At 38.8% G+C, this 22280-nt stretch overlaps 1 protein-coding gene across 1 annotated transcript; it reads left to right on the forward strand.

Moving 5' to 3' along the window:
* Nucleotides 1586-21460, forward strand: LOC102170165 (tripartite motif-containing protein 5). Its single transcript, XM_005689800.3, is given in 9 exon segments — nt 1586-1744; nt 6613-6830; nt 6833-7092; nt 7710-7805; nt 8356-8586; nt 17757-17779; nt 19162-19262; nt 19541-19567; nt 19775-21460. Coding segments are annotated over 8 exon segments (1452 nt in total). The 5' UTR covers nt 1586-1744; nt 6613-6673; the 3' UTR covers nt 20332-21460.

Raw genomic sequence — 22280 nt, forward strand, 5'->3', positions numbered from 1 at the left:
TTGAAGCTGAAACTCCAATATTTTGGCCACTTAATGTGAAGAGCTGACTCATTTGAAAAGACCCTAATGCTGGCAAAGATGAAGGAAAGAGGAGAAGGGGGCAACAGAGGATGAGATGGTTGGATGGAATCACTGACTCGATGGACATGAGTTTGAGTAAGTTTTTGGAATTTTGATGGACCTTGAACTGGCGTGCTGCAGTCCATGGGGTCTCAAAGAGTTGGACACAACTGAGCAACTGACTGAACTGAACTGAGTGTTCAAAATTTTTAAACAGTTCATACAACTCCATATCAGACACACACACACAAACCCGAAAAATAACACTCTTTGGCTCATGTGTTTTGAAATTGCTGTTGATCTGTATCATTATCATTATTACAGTTTGTCTCTCCGAAGAAAAAACACAGAATTATTTCTTCACTGTATTAGTCAGGGTACTTCAGAGAAGTAGAATATGTATCTATATATCTATCTATTTTCATCATAAATATTTATTTGAAAGTGCTTAATTATAAGGAATTGGCTCACATAATTATAGACTTTGAGAAATCCCAGTCCTGTCATCTGCAGACTGGAAATCTATGTAACTCAGTCCAAGTCTGAAGCTTGGGGCCACAGTACAGTCTAGTCTGAAGACCATGGAAAAGCTGCATCTCAGCTCAAGCATGCAGGCAGGAACAGGAAGAGCAAATTCTTCCTTCTTCCACATGTTTGTTCTTTTCAGGTCCCTCAACAAATTGAATGATAATATTCACCCACCCTGGGGAAGGTAGCCTACTGAGTCCACAGATCTAATTCTGTTCGCATCTGGAAATGACACCCACACAGACACACCCAGAAACAATGTCTGACACAAATGACCAGTCAGTGTTAACACACAAAATTAGCCATCAAACTAATTTGCCTGCTTCATTTTATAAGACTCTAAGGATTATATGATAAACAGCATTAGATGCCATTGTCCAACAAATAACCCTCCTACAGTTTCCTCTTTTTTCAACCTATTTAGGAAAAGTCTCATTTTAGCCATATGGCATCCAGCTTCTGAATGTCTGTGTCAATGAACCACCCACTCTGTGATCACCCCTCTGACTGACCACCCTGAGTGATTTCAGATTTGTTGAGCCATTTTCTCCAACGTGACCTAATAAGACAGACTGTCCACATTCACTTACTTCAGCTGGTGGACACAGGCCAGGGGAGAGCCTGCCAGTGTTGCTGCCTCAGGGGAGCCCTCAGTGTGGGTCCTCACTGGGGAAAAGAGGGTACTTTACTCCCTCCTCCTGACAGCTCCTTAATATGGAACAATACATGGTGAGTGTCTGAAATTGCATTGCTTATGAAGCCTGATTTTCCAAACGATTTATTATTTTGAAGAGACTTGAGAACAGCTTCCAGGAGAAAAGCTGAGAAAAGAATAAAATGTACTCCCTGACCCACCAGGCTCAGGAATAAAAGCCTTGTTTCCCCACAGTGTCCTAGGTAGACACCTCTTACTGGTCTATAGTTTCTCTCCTCCTTTCTCACCCATACTCCACCCTCTAGAATTTAGCTTTCATTTTCACTTGTCATCCATTAGAGATCTTAGTGGAAGTCAGGTGCTGGTGTGATGAGTGAATCTGGAACACATCTGCCCATTGCCTGTCTTCACAACTTTTGCATTAAGATGTGAGGGTTGCTGAGTGGTTTGTGGAGGGAAGAGTTTGAAAGACACACAGAAGAAAAAACAAAATCTGCTTGGGTGAGTTTCATTTGTTGTCTGTTCTAAAAGAGGAAATGGCCCAGCCTGCAGGCTTCCTGGTTAGAGTGCTGACTAAAGATCAGTCTGTGGGAGGTAGAGTCTTACAATAAGGGATGTTGGAAGCTTCTGACCAATCTTATTTCTTCAATGTTGACTTTGGAAATTATCATCTCTACTACATATTAGTTGTCACTCTCTCAGCTATAGTCAGTGTTAGAATCTTGTCTTCTGAGCTCACACAGTTCACCTCTGTCAGGCCAAAAACTACAGAATTTTAGAATTGATTTGTTAGTTTGCTGTTTCAGGTTTTAATTTGCTAGTATCACAAGGAGTTTATGGTGTATAATAATAGATGACTGCCTGGGAAATAAAACAAAGCAAAATTTCATTTTCCAAGTAACATATAACAATCCATAATCTGTGGCTTTACCCTACTTAGAGAAACAGTTTTACTGGAATCACAAAAGAAGAAAGTTCTATATATAAATTTACTTCGAGGAATTTTGCATAATTATTTTCTTTTTATGTCCTTTTTACTTATCTATAGCTGTTTCCTCTGAGGTATTTTAACTCTGTGCTCAGATGTGAGAAAAACAACATGTAAGATTCAATCACCTGACACCATGGCAGCCAAGTGGCCTACAGTTTTATCAGGCAAATGCCATCATGTTCCCACATCTATCTCTCTCATTGCATTGGAGCCCTTGGGCCGCTGCTTAGGGAGAAGTCGAGGGGTGGGTTCAGCCTTCGTGTATAAAGACTAGTTCCTTCCATGTCAGTTGTGCCGCATCAACTTTGACGTATTAGCTCTTTGGAGCCCTGAAGGGAATATAAATTCTGCAGCCTCATGGCTGAATGCTTGCTGTGTATCTCCTGTCTCTATATGCTTTTGGTGTATCTCAAAATTGGTTGGATTGAAGAGAAATAGCTGGATGCTCGTTACCATTTGGAACTCAGCTTGAGTTGATAAAATGAACTTGCATTGATATAATGTCCACCTCTGATCTTGTTCTTCATCAGAGTCTGGTTGGGTCATAATCTTTGCAGCCATGGGCAAACTGCATATGGCTTCTGAGCTATTTGGGTATCTGTAGCTTTAACTGGATAGCATTTCTGCTTCACTTTCAGCCTCATTCTTTATTAGGTTTCCTTCATGTAGGATGAACATGGCACAGATGGAATTTCAATAGGCCTCAATTTATCTCTATTCAGCCTTTATGAGTTCCACATCCCTTGGGCAGAGCAAAGGGAAATTTATTAGCTGCTTCATACTGGAGATCTTTCTTTCACCAGCAAACTTTGGCAACCATCGAGATATGGACTATCATCTGAGAAGTTCCCTTTCCTTGTCTGTTGTTTCATAGCCCCATCCGCTTGAAGCCCCCACAGAACATCTGAGACTAGACCATGGCCAGAGAGCCACAGTGATTCCAGGTTGAAGAGCGAGCCTCTCTGTGCTGTCACTTTGTGCTGCCCCCTCTGACTGACCACTAGCAGTGGTTTCAAATCTGGATCACAAATCCCACTTACACAATCTCATAGCACATAAGCTACTGAAAGGTTGCTGCTATGAGCTGAGAATGATGCAGGATTCTTGGCCTCTGGAGGAGAGGAATTCAATCTGGGGCCAGTGATGTGGCTTGATCACTCAGAGCTTTTTGTATAAAAAAGTTTTATTAAAGTATGAAAGAGGGAAAGCTTCTGATATAGACATCAGAAGGGGACAGAAAGAGTGTCCCCTTGATAGTCTTAGAAGGAGTTATATACCGATTAGCAAGCTGCTAATTAGAGAAAGGAAATGCCTCAAAACTGAGAGAGTTTCACCAGACCTCTCACCCACAACATGCACTGTGAGATAGCACTGGCGCAAAATGAGTCATCCTTGGCCATAAAACAAATGACATGAATCTTGAAGAAAGGCAGATTTCCAACAAATGCATAGTTCATTCAGTCAGATCAGTTCAGTTGCTCAGTCATGTCTGACTCTTTGCAACCCCACAGACTGCAGCATGCCAGGCTTCCCTGTCCACCACCAACTCCCAGAGCTTGCTCAAACTCATGTCTATTGAGTCGGTGATGCCATCAAACCATCTCATCCTCTGTCGTCCCCTTCTCCTGCCTTCAATCTTTCCCAGCATCAGGGTCTTTTCCAATGAACACAGATCACTAACATAGCTTAAGAAAGACATTTACATGAGAAAAATGCATTGGTTAGCTCAAGGTTTGAGATAAGGTTAAGTTCAGAGGGAGCCAGGTATCACCATGACCGCACAGGATTAGAAGAGAAAAGAAAAAAAAAAAAAGCCTGCCATTGAAGTTTTATTTCCTCCTGCCACTTGAGGCCCTTTGGCCTTCCTATCAAGGCTATTGATACTCTCACCGGCGAGTTTACTAAGCTTAGCTGGAGGTATCAGGACAGGAGACACAACACTGGGCATAAGTGCCTCAGGTGAGCTCTCAGAGATGATCCTTACAGGAGGTGCATTATCCCCATCATCTCAGCTTTGTAAGGAACCACACTAGATGGATGTGTGTGAACCCACCACAGGTGAGATAAGCCTAGTGAGCTGATTACCTTGTAAAAAGACCGGGAGCACCAGTTTTCAGGTACCTAAAAGAGACATATTTGATGATGACAGTCACAATCTCCTTGTGAATAATGAGCTATATTCTAACCAACTGTGTTTATTTAAGAACTATATAATGCCCTCCTACTCCCAAATGCAGTTTATATCAAACTAATTGTGTTATCCATAATGCATTCTTGAAAGGCTGCAGAACTTCTACTCAATTGTAATCCAATAGGTTTCCCAGAAAACAACACACATATACACTCACACAGACTTAGGAGAATTATAGCCAGTATTATCTTTATAGGAAGAAAGAGCCCAGACCTGATGTTAACCGTTGTTACTACATATCTAATCTAGAACAGCATCCTACCTTTTTATCTCTCACTCTCATATGCTGCCCTGCATTCCCCTCATCACCCTGCTCTCAAACTATCATCATCTCTCTCCTGAGCAGCTGCATCCTACCTGATCTTCCGAATGCCACACTGGATCCATCCAGCACTTCACAGCCCAAGGTCCCACCTGGTCATGCCCCTACTCTTCTCTGATGGGAAAACATTGATAACTTCTCCTGACTTTCGGAGGTGGGTCTGCAAATGTTACGAATTCTAGGAAGTATCATAATTAATGTCACTGCAGCCTCTTGTGATATCAAGGGCCTGGCACTTTTCTGTGCTCCTGTCACACTGGCCTTTTGAAACCTATATACGAGGTTGTGTCTTCATTTCCTACACCTAAAATGTTTATACTCCCTTTCCTCCCATGTTTCCTTCATCTTCCTTGAGTTCAGCCCTTATGTTTTCAAGTTGAAATTCTTGGATAACCCCCTTTTTTTTTTACCCCTATTATTTGATCTCTGATAAACATATATGTCTCTATAGTGGTATCTTTATATATGATCTTTTGTATATATAAGACTGAATTTTTATTTACTACTACTTTCCAGGTGAATATCAAGTTTACAGTGTTCTAAATTATCTTTTTGAACTCATCTTACTGTGTATGGATATTAATCCAGATGCCAGCACGTAATTCTTCATCAACAATAGTTAGTTGAATAATATGACCTAATATTTTGAGATTTTTCTTCTCAAGACTGACATTCATTTCATCTATGTTTATATGTTTTTATATCTCTGACTTCTGTTATTCTATGAGTCTGTTTATACTAACTCCCTCCTCACCATCATACACATACTTCTTTTAGACTCCTATCAATGCTCCTAAGAATATTTCTGGGCCAAAGGGAAATCAATATGTACACACTCAAGACTTTGTAGAACTATCCAGCTGGTTTGGATTTCTTCATTTCCACACACCCCTTCACATTGCCTCTGAAGGAGTGCCGTCAATATATTAGGGTCAACCCATTCAGTGTATTAAAGATGCATGATCTTTGTAAGTCACTGGCTCTATTTACTCATCTGATGAAGGATTTGCTCTAATCATATGTATAAACACATTGTAATATACTATGTCATAATAATATGGGAAATCATTGCAAATGTCCAGCAATTAATGGCAGTGGTTATACATAAATACTTTAGTTAGAGCAGTTCTTTGTGATGAAAGAACATCAGGAAAGAGTTTACCAAAGCATAAGAGAGAGTCATACTGATATCAGGGGAAGCATTTCATATTGAGAGAAGAGTGGATATAAAATCCCAAAGACACTAAGTGATCTCAGCCTTTCGATACTGAAGATACTTCTTGGGCATGGGAAAGAAAAATCAGGTTGAATGGTGTGTCATACAAGTATCTTAGTAAGAAAGGCTTCAGGTCATACTTTTGTGGCTGCTGCTGCTGCTAAGTCACTGCAGTCGTGTCTGGCTCTGTGCGACCCCATAGGTGGCAGCCCACCAGGCTTCCCCATCCCTGGGATTCTCCAAGCAAGAACACTGAAGTGAGTTGCCATTTCTTTCTCCAATGCATAAAAGTAAAAAGTGAAAGTGAAGTCGCTCAGTCATGTCCAATTCTTAGCGACCCTATGGAATGCAGCCTACCAGGCTCCTCTGTCCATGGGCCCACTCCTGTGGAGTGGGGTACCATTGCCTTCTCCTATACTTTTGTTAAGTAACATTAAATAATAAGAATCATTAAATTTACTGAGCTGATAGTAAAGCATTAAATTATGAAATGTCCTTTTGACTTGGTAACCAAGATCCTTGTTTCTCCACGTTTTCTTTTCTGTCCTTCAATAATTTGACCTTGGCCTGTACTTGATTTATAAGCAATTAGTACCATGTTTTTCTACCTTTCTTATTCTGTTCCTTTTTATCCTTTCCAATCCTGTAGCAATCTGTGAGCAAGAGAACACACGGAAGTCAGGACAAGTAGGAGAAAGTGAGCAGGTGCTATGGCTTCAGAAAAATTGGTGAACCTACAGGAGGAGGTGACCTGCCCCATTTGCCTGGAGCTTCTAACAGAGCCCCTGAGCCTTGACTGTGGCCACAGTTTCTGCCAAATCTGCATTACTACAAACAGCAAGGAGTCTGTGACTGGACAAAAGGGGCGAGAAAGTGCCCTGTGTGCAGAATGAAGTATAAATCTGGGAAACTGAGGCCTAATTGGCACCTGGCCAACATAGTGCAGAGGGTCAGGGAGGTCAAACTGAGCCTGCAGGAGCAAGAGAAACATCTCTGTGCTCACCATGGAGAGAAACTCCTGCTCTTCTGTGAAGAGGATGGGAAGGTCATTTGCTGGCTTTGTGAGCGGTCCCAGGAGCACCGTGGTCACCCTACATTTCTCATGGAGGAGGTCGCCCAGGAGTACCAGGTAAGAGACCACAATGGAGAGAAAACAGGGCAGAAAATTATAGTTGATGAGAACTGTCTACTTTACATTGGACTTTACATTGTAAAGTCCATTACATTGGACTTTAATTACCTAATCACCATGAACCTGGGGCCTGTGATTTTTTTTCTTCCTATGCTCACCTTCTGATGTCTGAAGGACATAAATGTGCATTTTTACAATTACAAAGTAATAACTCTATACACAGACTCTTAGCCTAGAAGTATACATCCATGTACCTTGTGCCAATACATAGAGATTCATGCCCAAGAGAAGCTTTCCTTAATTCTTTGAACAGGAGAGGTAACTAGGACACCGGGTGGATTGAAATGTAAGCTATTTCCTTGTTGCAGGATCAGGTTTCTTCTTAAACAACCAGTCTTCTCTAGGTGAGGAGATGATGACTTTTCTCTCTTCAGTCTTACAGAACACCTTCCCCACCTCAGGTCTTCTTTCAAACAATAGAGTCTAATTGCTGTTCTCAGTTCCTGTAAAGCATATTCTCTTTGGAAATCAGGCTCATTTCTCCTCCATTTATCCTCTACAGTGATGTTAGGAAAATCCATAGCTTGACTGTGATGTGATTCTTTTCTCAACAGAAAAAACTCCAGACAGCTCTGGAGAGGCTGAAGCAGGAGCAGCAGGAAGCTGAGGAGTTGGAGTCTGACTTCAGAGAAGAGATTGCTGCCTGGAAGGTAGGAGAAGACACTTCCTGAAGGAGTTAGACAGATATCTGGGCAGGACCTTAGGCTGATCACAAGGAGCTACCTTCCTATTTGTTCCCAGACAGTTAAGTCATTTGAATAGTCCTTTTCTTCATTGTTTCCCTGATAAGAGTGGGTGCTGAAAAGTGGACATAAAGCAAATGAACATAGATATTGGAAGGAAGGTATTCTTTTAGAGGGAGTCTCTGGTGGGGATGACTAAGGAATTTCATGTTCCATTCTTGACATATTCATTACCCTTTGACTTTTCTGAAAAAGACATCTGACAATGGCCCATGGTTCTGTCCTCAGTGTTCACTTTTTTGGCAGAGCTTGGTTGGTGGGGGTCAGAAGCAATGCAGGGAAGCATGAGAATTCTGAATAGATGTGTGAAGGCTGGAATCTTTTTGGCTCTTGGTTGTTCTTAACAATGCAGACTTGGAGGCGTTATTTTGAAATGTGATAGGAAAAAAAAAAAAAAGCAAATTCAGCTTTTCCCAAAATTGTTTTCTTCCTCTCTCTCTTTCTCTCATTACTGAAGAATCAAACACGACATGAGAGACAAAATGTCCAGGCAGAGTTTGAAAAACTGAGAGCAATCCTGGACAGTGAGGAGACGAAGGAACTACAAAAGCTGAAGGTTGAGGAGACAACCACTCTGTGTACCATGGCAAACGCTGAGAATGAGCTGGCCCAGCAGAGCCAGTTGGTGAGAAATCTCATCTCAGAAATAGAGCATCGTCTGCGGGGATCAACAATGCAGATGCTGCAGGTAAGAGTTGGGAAGAAGCCCGAGCATCTGAGACACAAGAGAAATGAAGCAAAGTGTCCATTGCTTTCAAGTTGCGGTGCTCCTTCTGGTGCTGTCACTCCCCCGCGTCCTTCACTCCTTGAAACTATAAGTTTGTTCTCTAAGTCTGTGAGTCTGCTTCTGTTGTGTAAATAAGTTCATTTGTATCTTTTTGAAAAGATTCTTCATGTAAATGATACCTATAATATACACTATATTATATGTCTGACTTCACTCAGTATGACCATCTCTACTTCCATCCATGTTGCTGCAAATAGCCTTGTTTCATTCTTTTTAATGGCTAACATTGCATTGCACATATGTATCACATCTTTATTCATTCCTTGGTTAATGGACATTTAAGTTGTTACCATGTCTTGACTATTGTAAATAGCACTGCAGTGAATGTTGGGGTATGTATCCTTTCAGATAATGTTTTTCTCCAGGCATATACCTAGGAGTGGCCTTGCAGGATAATGCTGCTGTGTGACCCCAGAGACCGCAGCCCACGAGGCTCCCCTGTCCCTGGGATTCTCCAGGCAAGAATACTGGAGTGGGTTGCCATTTTCTTCTCCAGTGCATGAAAGTGAATAATGAAAGTGAAGTCATTCAGTTATGTCCGACTCGTAGCGACCCCATGGACTGCAGCCTACCAGGCTCCTCCATCTATGGGATTTTCCAGGCAAGAGTACTGGAGTGGGTTGCCTTGGATCATATGGTAGCTCTATTTTCAGTTTCTTAAGGAACCTTTATTGGCTTCACCTATTTACATTCCCATCAACTGTGCAGAAGGGTTCCCTTCTCTCCACTCAGTCTCCAACATTTATTGTTTGTGGGTTTTTAGATACTGGCCGTTCCAACTGGTGTGAGGTGATTTGCGTTTCTCTAATAATTTTGATTTGCATTTCTCTAATAATTAGTGATGTTGAACATCTTTTCAAATACCTCTTGGCTATCTGTATGTCTTCTTTGGAGAAATGTCTATTAGGTCTTCTGCCTGTTTTTTGATTTGGTTATTTGTCTTGATGATATTAAGCCACATGGAGACAAATCCCATATAATTCACGTCATTTGCAAATATTTTCTTCCAATCTGTAGCTTGTCTTTTCATTCTATTTAAAACTATTGAATTTGATTCGGTCCCATTTGTTTATTTTTGTTTTTATTTCCTGTACTCTGGGAGATAGATCCAAAAAACATATTGCTGTGATTTTTGCCAGAGAGTGTTCTGCCGACGTTTTCCTCTAAGTGTTTTATAGTGTTTCATCTCATATGTACATCCTTAGTACATTTTGAGTTTTTTTGTGTGTGTGGTGTTAAGAAGTGTTTTAATTTCATTTTTACATGTAGTTGTCCAGTTTTCCCAGTTTGGTGGTTTCCCTTCCTCTGCAATTTTTGGAACAGCTTCAGAAGAATTGTTGATGACTTTTCCCCATGATAGAATTCACATGTGAGCACATCCGGTCCTGGACTTCTGTGCATTGGATTTTTTCAGTCGCAGCTTCAATTTCAATACTTGTGACTGGTCTGCTCATCTTTTCTATTTCTTTCTGGTTAAGCCTTGGGAGATATCTTTCTAAGAATTCATCCACTTCTTTGAGGTGGTCCATTCTGTTGGCATGCAGTTCCCGTAGTAATCTCTTATGATTCTTTGTATTTCTATGGTATCAGTTGTAACTTCCTTGGTGGCTCAGACGGTAAAGGGTCTGCCTACAATGTGGGAGACCCAGGTTAAATTCCTGGATTGGGAAGATCCTCTGGAGAAGGAAATGACATCTCACTTCAGTACTCTTGCCTGGAAAATCCCATGGACGGAGGAGCGTGGTAGGCTACACTCCGTGGGGTCCCAAAGAGTCGGACACAACTGAGTGACTTCACTTTCACTTTCAGTTGTAACTTCTCCTTTTTTTATTTCTAATTTTATTTATTTGAATCCTTTCCCTTTTTTTCTTGATGTGTCTGGCTAAAGGTTTATCAATTTTGTTTATCTTCTCAAAGAACCAGCTTTTAGTTTTATTGATCTTTGTTATTGTTTTCTTTGCCTCTACTTCATTTATTTCTGCTCTGACCTTTACGATTTCTTTCCTTTTACTAACTTGAGGTTTTGTTTGTTCTTCTTTCTCTAGTTTCTTTAAGCATCAGGTTATGTTGTACATTTGAGAATTTTCTTGTTTCTTGATGTACGATTGAATTGCTATAAACTTCTTTCTTAGAACTTCTTTTGCTGAATCCTGTAGGTTTTGGATCATTACTGTGCTTTTATTTTCATTAGTCTCTGGGTACTTTTTTATTTCCTCTTTGATTTCTTCAGTGGTCCCATTGGTTGTTTAGTAGCATATTGCTTAACCTCCACAGACATTTTTTTTTGCATTTTTTTCTTATAGTTTATTTTTTTAATATAAATTTATTTATTTTAGTTGGAGGCTAATTACTTTACAATATTGTATTTTTTTGCCTCCTTATAGTTTATTTCTAATCTCATAGCATTGTGGTTGGAAAAGATGCTTGATATGATTTCAATTTTCTTGAATTTACTGAGGCTCTCTTTGTGGCACAGTATGTGATCAATCCTGAAGAATGTTTCATGTGCACTTGAGAAGAAGGTGTATTTTGCTGTTTTGGATAGAATGCTCTATAAATATCAATTAAGTCCATCTGGCCTAATGTGAGATTTAAAACCTGTGTTTCCTTATTGATTTTCTGCCTGAATGATCTGTCCATTGATGAAAGAGGGGTGTTAAAGTCCCCTGATGTTATTGTGTTAATTGTCAGTTTCTCCCTTTTTGGCTATTAGTATTTGCCTTATATATTGAGATGTTCCTATGTTGGGTCAATATATTTTAAAAATTGTAATATCAACTTCTTGGATTGATCCCTTGATCATTATGTAGTGTCTTCATACATCTCTTATAACAATATTTATTTTAACTTCTATTTTGTCTAACATGAGTATTACTACTACAGCCTTTTTTTTTTTTTTAATTTCCACTTCCATGGAATACCTTTTTCCACAAACTGAGAGGTTCCAGATATAGTAGCTGGGTTTAGAAAAGGCAGAGGAACCAGAAATCAAATTTCCAACATTCATTGGATTATAGAGAAAATGATGGAATTCCAGAAAAACATTTACTTCTGCTTCATTGACTGTGCTAAAGCCTTTGGCTCTGTGGATCACAACAAACTTTGAAAAAATCTTTAATTATATGGAATACCAGACCACCTTACCTACCTCCTGAGAAACCTGTATGCAAGTCAAGAAGCAATAGTTAGGACCAGGCATGGAAAAACAGACTGGTTCAAAAATGGGAACGGAGTACATCAAGGCTGTATATTATCACCCTGCTTATTCAACTTACATGCAGAGTACATCATGCAAAATGCTGGTCTGTATCACTCACAAGCTAAAATCAAGATTGCAGAGAGAAATATCAACAATCTCAGATTTGCAGATGATGCCACTCTAAAGCAGAAAGTGAAGGGGAACTAAAGATCCTCTTGATGAAGGTGAAAGAGGAGAGTGAAAAAGTTGGCTTGAAACTCAACATTCAAAAAACTAAGATCATCACAGCCACCTCATCATCACTTCATGGCAAATAAAAGCAGAAAAAATGGAAGCAATAACAGATTGCATTTTCATGGGCTCCAAAATCATTGTGGACAGTGACTGCAGTCATGAAATTAAAAGATACGTATTCCTTGGAAAGAAAGCTATGACAAACTCAGGCAGTGTATTAAAAAACAGAGACATCACTTTGCCAACAAAAGTCCATAAGGTCAAAGCTATGGTTTTTCCAGTTCAGTTCAGTTCAGTTCAGTCGCTCAGTCGCGTCCGACTCTTTGTGACCCCATGAATCGCAACACGCCGGACCTCCCTGTTCATCCATCTCCCGGAGTTCACTCAGACTCACATCCATCGAGTCCGTGATGTCATCCAGCCATCTCATCCTCGGTCGTCTCCTTCTCCTCCTGCCCCCAATCCCTCCCAGCATCAGAGTTTTTTCCAATGAGTCAAGTTTTCTCATGAGGTGGCCAAAGTACTGGAGTTTCAGCTTTAGCATCATTCCTTCCAAAGAAATCCCAGGGCTGATCTCCTTTAGAATGGACTGGTTGGATTTCCTTGCAGTAGTCATGTACAAATGCGAGAGTTGGACCATAAAGAAGACTGAGTGCTGAGGAATTGATGCTTTTGAATTGTGGTGCTGGAGAAGACTCTTGAGAGTCCCTCGGACTGCAAGGAGATCAAACCAGTCAGTCATATAGGAAATCAACCCTGAATATTCATTGGAAAGACTGATGCTGGAGCTCCAATATTTTGGCCACTTGATACAAAGAGCCAACTCATTGGGAAAGACCCCGATGCTGGGAAAGATTGAAGGCAAAATGAGAAGGGGAGTGGCAGAGGATGAGATTGTTAGGTAACATCCTTGACTTGGTGGACATGAATTTGAGCAAACTCTGGGACATTGTGGAGGACAAAGGAGCTTGGTGTGCTGTAGTCCATGGGGTCCCAAAGAGTCAGACATCATTTAGCAACTGAATATCAACAACAATCTTTTTCCATCCCCTCGTTTTCAATCTGTATGCGTCCCTAGATTTAAAGTGAGTTTCTTGTAGACAGCATACATATGGGTCTTTTTTTGTATCCATTCAGCCAGGTTATTCCTTTTGTTTGGAGAGTTTAATCCATTTACATTTAAGGTAATTATTGATATGCAAGTTCCCATGGCCATTTTCTTAATTGGTTTTGTTTTTGTAGGTCTTTTTTCTTCCCTTTCTCTCTTACTCGCTTCTTCTGTGGCTTGATGAACACTTTAGTGTGTTTGGCTTGCTTTTTCTTTTTTGTGTACACATCTATTATAGTTTTGGCATTTGCTGTTGTAGAGACATTTTCATACAGCAGTATATATACTTACAAGACTTTTCAGATTGCTGATCTCTTGCCTGCCTAGACAAGTTCCTTTAGCATTTGTTGCAAAGCTGGTCTGGTGATGCTAAATTCCCTTAGCTTCTGCTTTTCTGTGAAGCTCTTTATATCTCTGGCAAATCTGAATGAGATCCTTGCTGGGTAGAGTGTTTTTGGTTGCAAATATATTATGCTACTTCCTACTAGCCTGCAGAGTTTCTGTTGAAAACTCAGTTGATAGCATTATGGGAATTGCCTCATATGCTATTTGTCATTTTTCTATTGTTGCTTTTAATATTTTTTCTTGCTTTTAATTTTTGTCACTTTGATTACTATGTGCCTTGGCATGTTCCTCTTTGTGTTTATCCTGCCTGGGACTCTCTGCTTCCTGGACTTGCGTGGCAGTTTCCTTTCCCATGTTAGGGAACTTTTTAGCAATTATCTCTTCAAATATTTTCTCAAATCCTTTATTTTTCTCTTCTCTATCTGGGACCCTTAAAAAGCGAACATTTGTGCATTTAATGTTGCCCCAAAAGTCATTTTTTGTTGTTGCTGTATTTCTTTATTCTGTTCTGCAGCAGTGATTTCCACCACCCTGTCTTCCAGGTTGCTTATTCAATCTTCTGCCTCAGTTATTCTGCTATTGATTCCTTTTAGTATAGCTGTCATTTCAGATACTGTATTATTCACCCTTGTTTGTTTTTTAGTTCTTCTAGATCTTTGTTGAACATTTCTTGCACCTTCATCCTTGCCTCCATTCCTTTTCCAAGATCCTGGATCATCTTTGCTATCATTATTCCAAATTCTTTTTCTAGAGGTTGCCTATCTCCATGTCACATAGCTCTTTCTCTTCGGTTTTCTCTTGTTCCTTCATCTGGGACATATTCTTCTGTTGTTTTACTTTTTGTTTTTCTAACTACCTCTGATTGTTGTTTCCATTCTATAGGCTGATGGATTATAGTCTTGCTTTTGCTGTCTGTCTTCTGGTGGATGAAGTTATCTAAGTGCTTTGTGCAAGCTTTCTTATGGGAGAGACTGGTGTGTGTGGAACTGAGTCTCATCCCTCTTGTGATCAGGGCTAGGGATAATGGTGGCCCCCAGGAGAGCTCACTCCAATGAGTGCCAGTGTCTTTGCCACAATGAAAAGCCATCCCATGCTTCTGCAGGAGGCCTAGCAAGTAGACCTCACCCAATCTCTTATGGGGTCACTACTTTTCTCCCTTTAGTCCTGGTGCATACAAGACCTTGTACGTACACTCCAAGAGTGGAATTTCCGATTCCCTCAGTCCTGTGGAATTTCTGTGATGAGACTCCTTTGGCTTTCAAAGTCAGATTCTCTGGTGACTCCTCCATTGCTGGACCCCAAGGCTGGGAAGCCTGACTTGGGCTCAGAATTTTCTCTCCTGTAGGCTAACTTCTGTAGTTTTTTTTTTTTTCCCCCCAGTTTGTAGTTTGCTCACCTGTTGTGTATCAGATTTGATTTCGTTGCAATAGCACCCCTCCTCCCGTCTCACTGTTTTCTCTTTTGTCTTTGAATGTAGAGTATCTTTTCTGGTAGGTTCCAGCATATTTTTTTATCAATGGCTGTTCAGTGGTTGTGATTCGGATGGTCTCTCAAGAATGGGGTGAGTACACATCCTTCTACTCCACCATCTTGAGACCAATCTCCTAGAAATAGTTTCTTGGGCCCATATATTGTTTTTTTTTATTTGTATGTGTGTATATATTTGTGCACATGTGTGCAGGGGGAGCTGCTGATTCAATTTACTATTCCTTTCTTGAAGTGAAAATTTAGACCACTGATTTGAGACAAGCTCTTTTGATATAGTGTTTAATGGCAAACTGCATTTAATTAATTAATTGTATTTCATACATTTTGATTATTTAATGTTTGTTTTCTTTCAGTTTGACTTATTCTCAAATTTCCTTTTCAGTTTTTTTTTTAATTTTCTTTTTAAAATTTTGATTCTGTGTTAAACCTAGGGTATTTTAAAGTGTGTTGTAAATGAGAAAATGCTTGGTGATTTCTGAGTTTCACTTCTCTGAGGATTTCAAATTTAATCTTGCCAAAATCAAAGAACACACATCTTTAGTATTTTAAACTTTCGTGTTTATTGTTACTTTTTATGGCCTAAAAAATTGTATATCTAGAAAAATTTTTACTATGAATTTTAAAAGATTATGTGTTTCTCATTTATAGGGTAAAATGGGCTGCAGACATCAGTTAGGTCTAGTTGGTTGGTAGCATTGTTCATGTCTTCTGTAAATTTGAATGTTTCCATATAAGCTGTTCTTTCATTAATGAGAGTGAGTTATTAACATCTGCAACTGTTATTATTGAATTGTGTGTTTTTCCTTTTGGTTTTGCTTTGAGTATTTTGAAGCTCTGCTGTTAGGCACATACACATTTATAACTGTTGTATTTTTTTGATAAACTGAATCTTTTATAATTATAAAATCACCCTCATGTCTTTTCATAATACATCTTAAAGTATATTTTGTTTAATATTAGCATAAATATTTGACCTTTTTTTTTACTACTGCTTGCATGGTATATATTTTTCTATCCTTTTACATTTGCCCTTTTTGTGCCTTGACTGTGTCTCATGTAAATAGCAATAGGTGAATTTTGCTTTTTATACAGGTTGACAATCTCTGATTTCAATTGCTGCATTAATACATGAAATTTAAAGCAATTACTAATATGCTTATATTTAAATTTGCTCTTTTGCCATTTGCTTTCTATTACTATATGGATATTGTAAGTTTCATTCTTTTCATTCTCTTTAGCTAGTTTGTTTTGTCTTAAACATATATTTCTAGTATAAAATTTTAGGTCTGACTGTATTTTTTCAGTTTTTTTCCTAATGGTTGGTGTAATATATACAATATGTTTCCTGCCTGATATGATCTACTTCAGACTGATACTAACCTAAACTGTTTCATTACCTTCCAGCAACAACACAAAAATATTTTCTCTTTAATGTGGGTAACTGCATTCAAACATTGTTATAACTGGGAGAAAAAACTCTCTTTTCTTCTAGAGTTTATATCAGGAGGTTTGTGTTTCCTTCATAAACCGGGAAAATAAGTCTGTAGGGGTTGAATAAATAGAATTAAAGAAAGACACAGACCAGATTCTGAGAATAATGTTTGAGCTTCAGAATTAAACTATGATTAAAGTTGCAACTGCCACCCTAATTACTTATTCTTTCTCTACTTATTGTAGTTTTATTTGATTTCTTTGTCATATACACAAAAGAGCACTAATACAAAGGTGTTTTTTTTTTTTTTTTTGGAAACTCAGCTATTCTAGTTTTTGGTGACATGGAAATAAATCTTTAGTAAAAGAGATCAAATAAAGTGGCAGATTCCTGTTCAAACAAATAAAACAGTAAAAGTGATGATTAAGACAATTAGATGGCTAAAAACTGTTAAGGACCTGGACTGAACAGACTCAGCAGAGACTAAATTGCAGATAAATGCACGAGTACTTGAACAGTAAGTGTATATTGATAGCATTATGAAAATGGGGTACAAGAGAGAAGACAATTTGGTTGGTGAATAATAAGTTACATATTAGACATCCTACATTATTGATTTCTGTAGCTTATTTACTACTGAATAAATTAATATAAGAGACAAAGTTGAGTGAAAAAGAAAGAGTTGGAAATCAACTGCACATATACAGATGCTGACTTTAGGGAATAGACGAGATCACTAAAAGACAGATTATAAAATGAGAAAAGAGTAAAGTTTTTCAGATTTTTCCTGAAAAGCTTATATTGATATATATGTTTGCTTGTACTCTCAACAAAAGCCATCTACGTAGCTTGGAATATTAAGATTATGATTTCATTTCTGATTCTCCAAAGCTTGGTTTAATGCTTGCTGTACAATAGTGTCACTTCACAGTCCAGTTGAATAAATGAAAGAACAATGAATTATTCAGATCACCTCATGGGGAACCAGAATTACAGATCTCTTGTTTTTGCCATAAATATGTCTCATCTCCAGACACTAGAAGCCTCATACTTCCACAAGGGTTGAAGCTTTTTTACATTTTTGGAAACCTGACAACATCACATGAATCTCCTGGAATTATGGGGCCTCACTTTTGTCTTTACTTTTTGGCTCTTATATTGAGATCATCTCTATTCCCACAACCAGGGGTTGATGGGGATGTGAATAAGCTTTGTATGTGGGGGAACCTATACTTCTTGACTCATGTTTTCTCTTTTCTCACTAGGATGTAAATGACATCTTGAAAAGGTATGTGTGACAGACCAGAGATGGTCCATTCATGCTGTGAAAATGAAAGAAAAACCCTAGACATAGCTGGTGACCAGTTAGAATAAAACAATGTTCAGGGCTGAAAAAATGGGGTATAGATTTACCTTAAATTTTTATTCACAAATCATGGCTAGGTCGTTCTATAAATACTGAGAGTGAAGAAGATTTTTCTACAGTAGGGAATTTTGCTTGTGGAAAGTTGCAGAGTTAGGGTGAATAGTAATATTAGGTTAAGGAATTGCACTGTCAGACTCCACAAATATTTCATTCACATTATGTCACTATGCAACTCAGGTTCCCATATTTAGTTATGCTTCTCAGGGGAGGTTTGAGTCTTCTTTATCTGCCAAGTACCCAGAACTAGAAACAACTTCTTTGTATTTGAATTTCTTCCCTGGGTATGTTAGAACAGGTCCTTGTATATCTTTCTGTTTAGATTTCCAAAAGCACATGTGGGCCTTAAGCTAGAATTGAAGTCAGCACCTTTGTGTCTGAATTTGCACTCCTACATGATAGCCTCAAGCTGTTTACAAACACGTGAAAATCAGGTCACTATTAGTTTAGTATTCATAATGGCTTTTTCTTCAAGGTTATTTGTCTCTGGAGAACCTGAAATCTCAGCATATTCTCCTTATCAAGAAACAGCCTTTGAAGATTTGAGGATTCTAGACAGTATTCTCATTCTTGATTTATCTAGAGCACCCAGGAGCCAGATCCTGTCACCTCAACTTTCTGACATTTTCTTGGAAATACATATCTATGTAGTGACTTTTCCACAAACTGATTTTTTTGAGATACCAAATATTTATCTTGTTAAATTCATTATTTCATACAATTTCCTATGTGTGTGCATGCTAAGCCACTTCAGTCGTGTCCAAATCTTTGAAACCCCATGGGCTGTAGCCCACCAGGCTCCTCTGTCCATGGGATTCTCCAGGCAAGAATACTGGAGTGGGTTGCCATGCCCTTCTCCAGGGGATCTTCCTGACCCAGAGATCAAACCCAGGTCTCTTATGTCTCCTGCATTGGCAGGAGGGTTCTTTACCACTGTTCCCACCTGGGTATCCCATAATTTCATATGATTTCTAGGAAATAGAGAGGGAGAGGTCAATGACTTCATTATAGAAGAAAGAGACTGTCTTTCTGAGAGGTCAAGACCATCCCAAGTCACACAGAAGGTAACTGAAAAGATGGACATGAGCAGCAATTCTTCTGTCTCCAAGTTCATGCATCCATTCTCTACCTCCCCAAGGTCTGCAGGGAAGACTGTTCAAGTGCATCAATGGGGTGAAAATTTTGAGTCTGTGGTTTTAGAGGGATAGATAGTGAGAGATGTGGACATCAATTTTTGTCATCCCTAGGAGTAAGACTTTGACTCTGAAGAAGCCAAACCCGATTCCCAAGGAACAGAGAACTGTGTTTCGAGCTCCTGATCTGAGAGACATACTGCGAGAGTTTAGTGGTGAGGAGTGCTACCCAAGTGGGTGTCTTTGGGTTTTCTGTGATGGAGGGAAAATGGAGAGGAGGCTCCAGCTTCTTGATGTGGATAGAGACAACAAAACCCAGATACTATGTGCTTATGATGTGGTCATTTTATGGTGAGTGACAAGAGATGTGGTTTTATCCTATCTTTCACCAGTTCGCTACCTCACCAGAGCCCTTCCCCTAATTTGAAAGAAAATAGATTATAGGACTGAATCTTTTGCTTATATTTAATATTGTGGATTTTTAACATTTCAGGGCTGAGAGATATGCAACGCTACTGGGGTAAGGACATTTTCATCAAACCACCCTTTCTCATCATCTTTTCGAAATTTTCATTGTCTAGTAGACCTCATGTTTTAACATCCATTTTCCCTCCCAATATATACAAATGTATTATCTTTCCACTAAAGTTATTCTCAATAGAGTTTTCAAAATGTCTGAAATAAAACTACATCACGGCCCTCACATAACCCTCTCATTTTTCAACAGTTGACGTGACCGTGAGTCATACAACGGGTAATCGAAATATTGCCATTTCTGCTGATCGAAAACAAGTGATATATGTGTACAAAGACCAAAGAAATAATCGACATTGGGAAGAAGTTGATTACGATTGTGGTGTCCTGGGATCCCCAGTTATCACATCAGGGAGACATTACTGGGAGGTAGACGTGTCAGAAAAACGTGCCTGGATCCTGGGCGTGTATGGTGAAAAAGCTGATGGAAATCATCAAAATGTTTACTCGACATACCAACCTAGAAATGGCTACTGGGTCATAGGGTTAAGCTATGATTCTGTATATAATGCTTTTGATGAGTCTTCCTCCTCATATCCCATGATCTTAACCCTCTCCCTGAGTGTTCCTCCTCGTCGTATTGGGATTTTCCTAGACTATAGTGCTGGCACACTCTTATTTCTCAATGTCACAAACCATGGATTTCTCATTTATAAATTCTCTTCATGTTCCTTTCCTCAAAACACATTTCCGTATTTCAATCCTATGACCTGTAAAGTCCCCATGAATCTGTGCTCGCCAAGCTTTTGAACCTTCTCACATCCAGCTCTCTGTAGTGCCTCTTACTATGAGTGGATCTAACACATCTGAGCTTATCTGCACCATTCTTACCTTTTTTCCTTACTGCCTCCCCTTTCTTCCATTAGAATGTCCTTCATTCATCAATAGGGTTTACAGTTTGCATTGTGTCATATTTTCCACAATATCATGTTTGCATTAGGAGAAAATCTGAATTTACCATTTTTCCTCCACCAAGGGAAAATGACTGATTCCCCATAAAGAAAGACTAGTATCAAGGCAGCACTTCTGACAAATTTTCACAATCTCATTTCCTCTGCCACTGACTAAGATGAGGAAGAAAAGCTTCTCAATAACTGTTGCATATTATTGAGGACCTGTTGTAGGAGTCATTCATAAACAGATGCATCTTAAACAGTGTCACTGTTTAACTATCATGTTTCTTATTCATCAAGAAATTAAGTAGACAATATATCTCATATGTACTAAGAGTGTAAGTTTTGTGTCCAGAGTGTCTTGAGTTCAACTCCTTTCTCTTCATATTATTAGCAGCATAACCTAGAATAACATCCCTAAAATCTGTCTTTATTTTCTTAAAGTAATCTTGATTTAAAAAGCTGCACCATACATAAGATCATTGTCAGAAGATAAATGCTATCACATAGAAAGCACCTAAGTGTCTCAACTTAATAATAAATACTTTATCTATTAATTAATGAAAAATATAAGTTTTATCTCAGTGTCTCATTCAACAGATTTGGGTCTTCAGGGACACAAGGGTTCTTTCTACTAATATCTAAATTTTCATATCCTAGGTACCTCTTTGTTGCTGTTAAGACCACTCTAGCTTTTCTGTCATAGAAAAGCACATACATATGTGTGTGTGATCACAGTTAAAATTTTATTATGATTTTGGTGTTGCTACATTCAGGCTTTTATGAAGCAAACTAAATTATATGGGATCCAGTTCCTCACTTACAAAAAGATTATACAGAATTTACATAATTACTATTGTGAACATGAAATCATAAAATCTTTGTAATAAGTTCTGTAACTCCTAGGACAAAAGTGGCAGTAAAACATGTCATATATTCATTCTGATTCCCTCTCACTGTAACTGAAATAAATCATTTTCAGAATACATGCTGCTTTATTTTCAACATTATTACCCCTCCAGTTTTAAGAAATACAATAAATTAATTAAAGAATGACATTTGCTTTAAATTTTGCCTAATGGTAAAATGTTTATGTGTAGCTGCTTTATTTTTTTTTAAAGTTCTGCACTAATCCTTTTTCCTTGAAATTGGATTTTAATTTGGGCTCTGTTTCCCCAGCTTTGTTTCCCTGGTGGCTCAGCTGATAAAAATCCCGCCTGCAATGTGGGAGACCTGGATTTGATCCCTGGGTTGGGAAGATCCCCTGAAGAAGGGAAAGGCTACCCACTCCAGTATTCTGGCCTAGAGAATTCCATGGACTATATAGTCCATGGGGTTACAGAGTTGGACGCAACTGAACAACTTTCACTTTCCCTTTCCCCAGCTTTACAAAGCTATCATTTATCGTGATACATTAGGACTCAGAAGTGTAATTGTAGAATTTCTTAACAATGGCGTAGGTAGGTGTTTTGTGTGCCCTGGTCAACTTTAGTTTTACAGTGAGACATAAGTTGTCAGGAATGAAGAAAAAAGTGTTATCTTCCTTTAGTGAGATAAGAGGGGAATTATTTCTGCAGGGGATGTTCATTCAGGGTTTGGTGGGATCCCCAAGTCTTTTCAAATTTTTAATCCCAATTCAGCCTCCAATGGAGTTGAAGTTTAAAAACAAATGCCAAAGTGGATCAAGTGTACCTGCTCTCATTTCTGCTAGTTCCCCCAAATTCCCAGCTTCTTTAACTTTGGACAATCTTGAATTCACAAGGGATTCTAATGAGAATTTTTTTTTTTTTTTTTTCAGTTTCTGCC

The sequence above is a fragment of the Capra hircus genome, chromosome 15 (assembly GCF_001704415.2).
Source record: "Capra hircus breed San Clemente chromosome 15, ASM170441v1, whole genome shotgun sequence".
Classification (NCBI taxonomy): Eukaryota; Metazoa; Chordata; class Mammalia; order Artiodactyla; family Bovidae; genus Capra; species Capra hircus.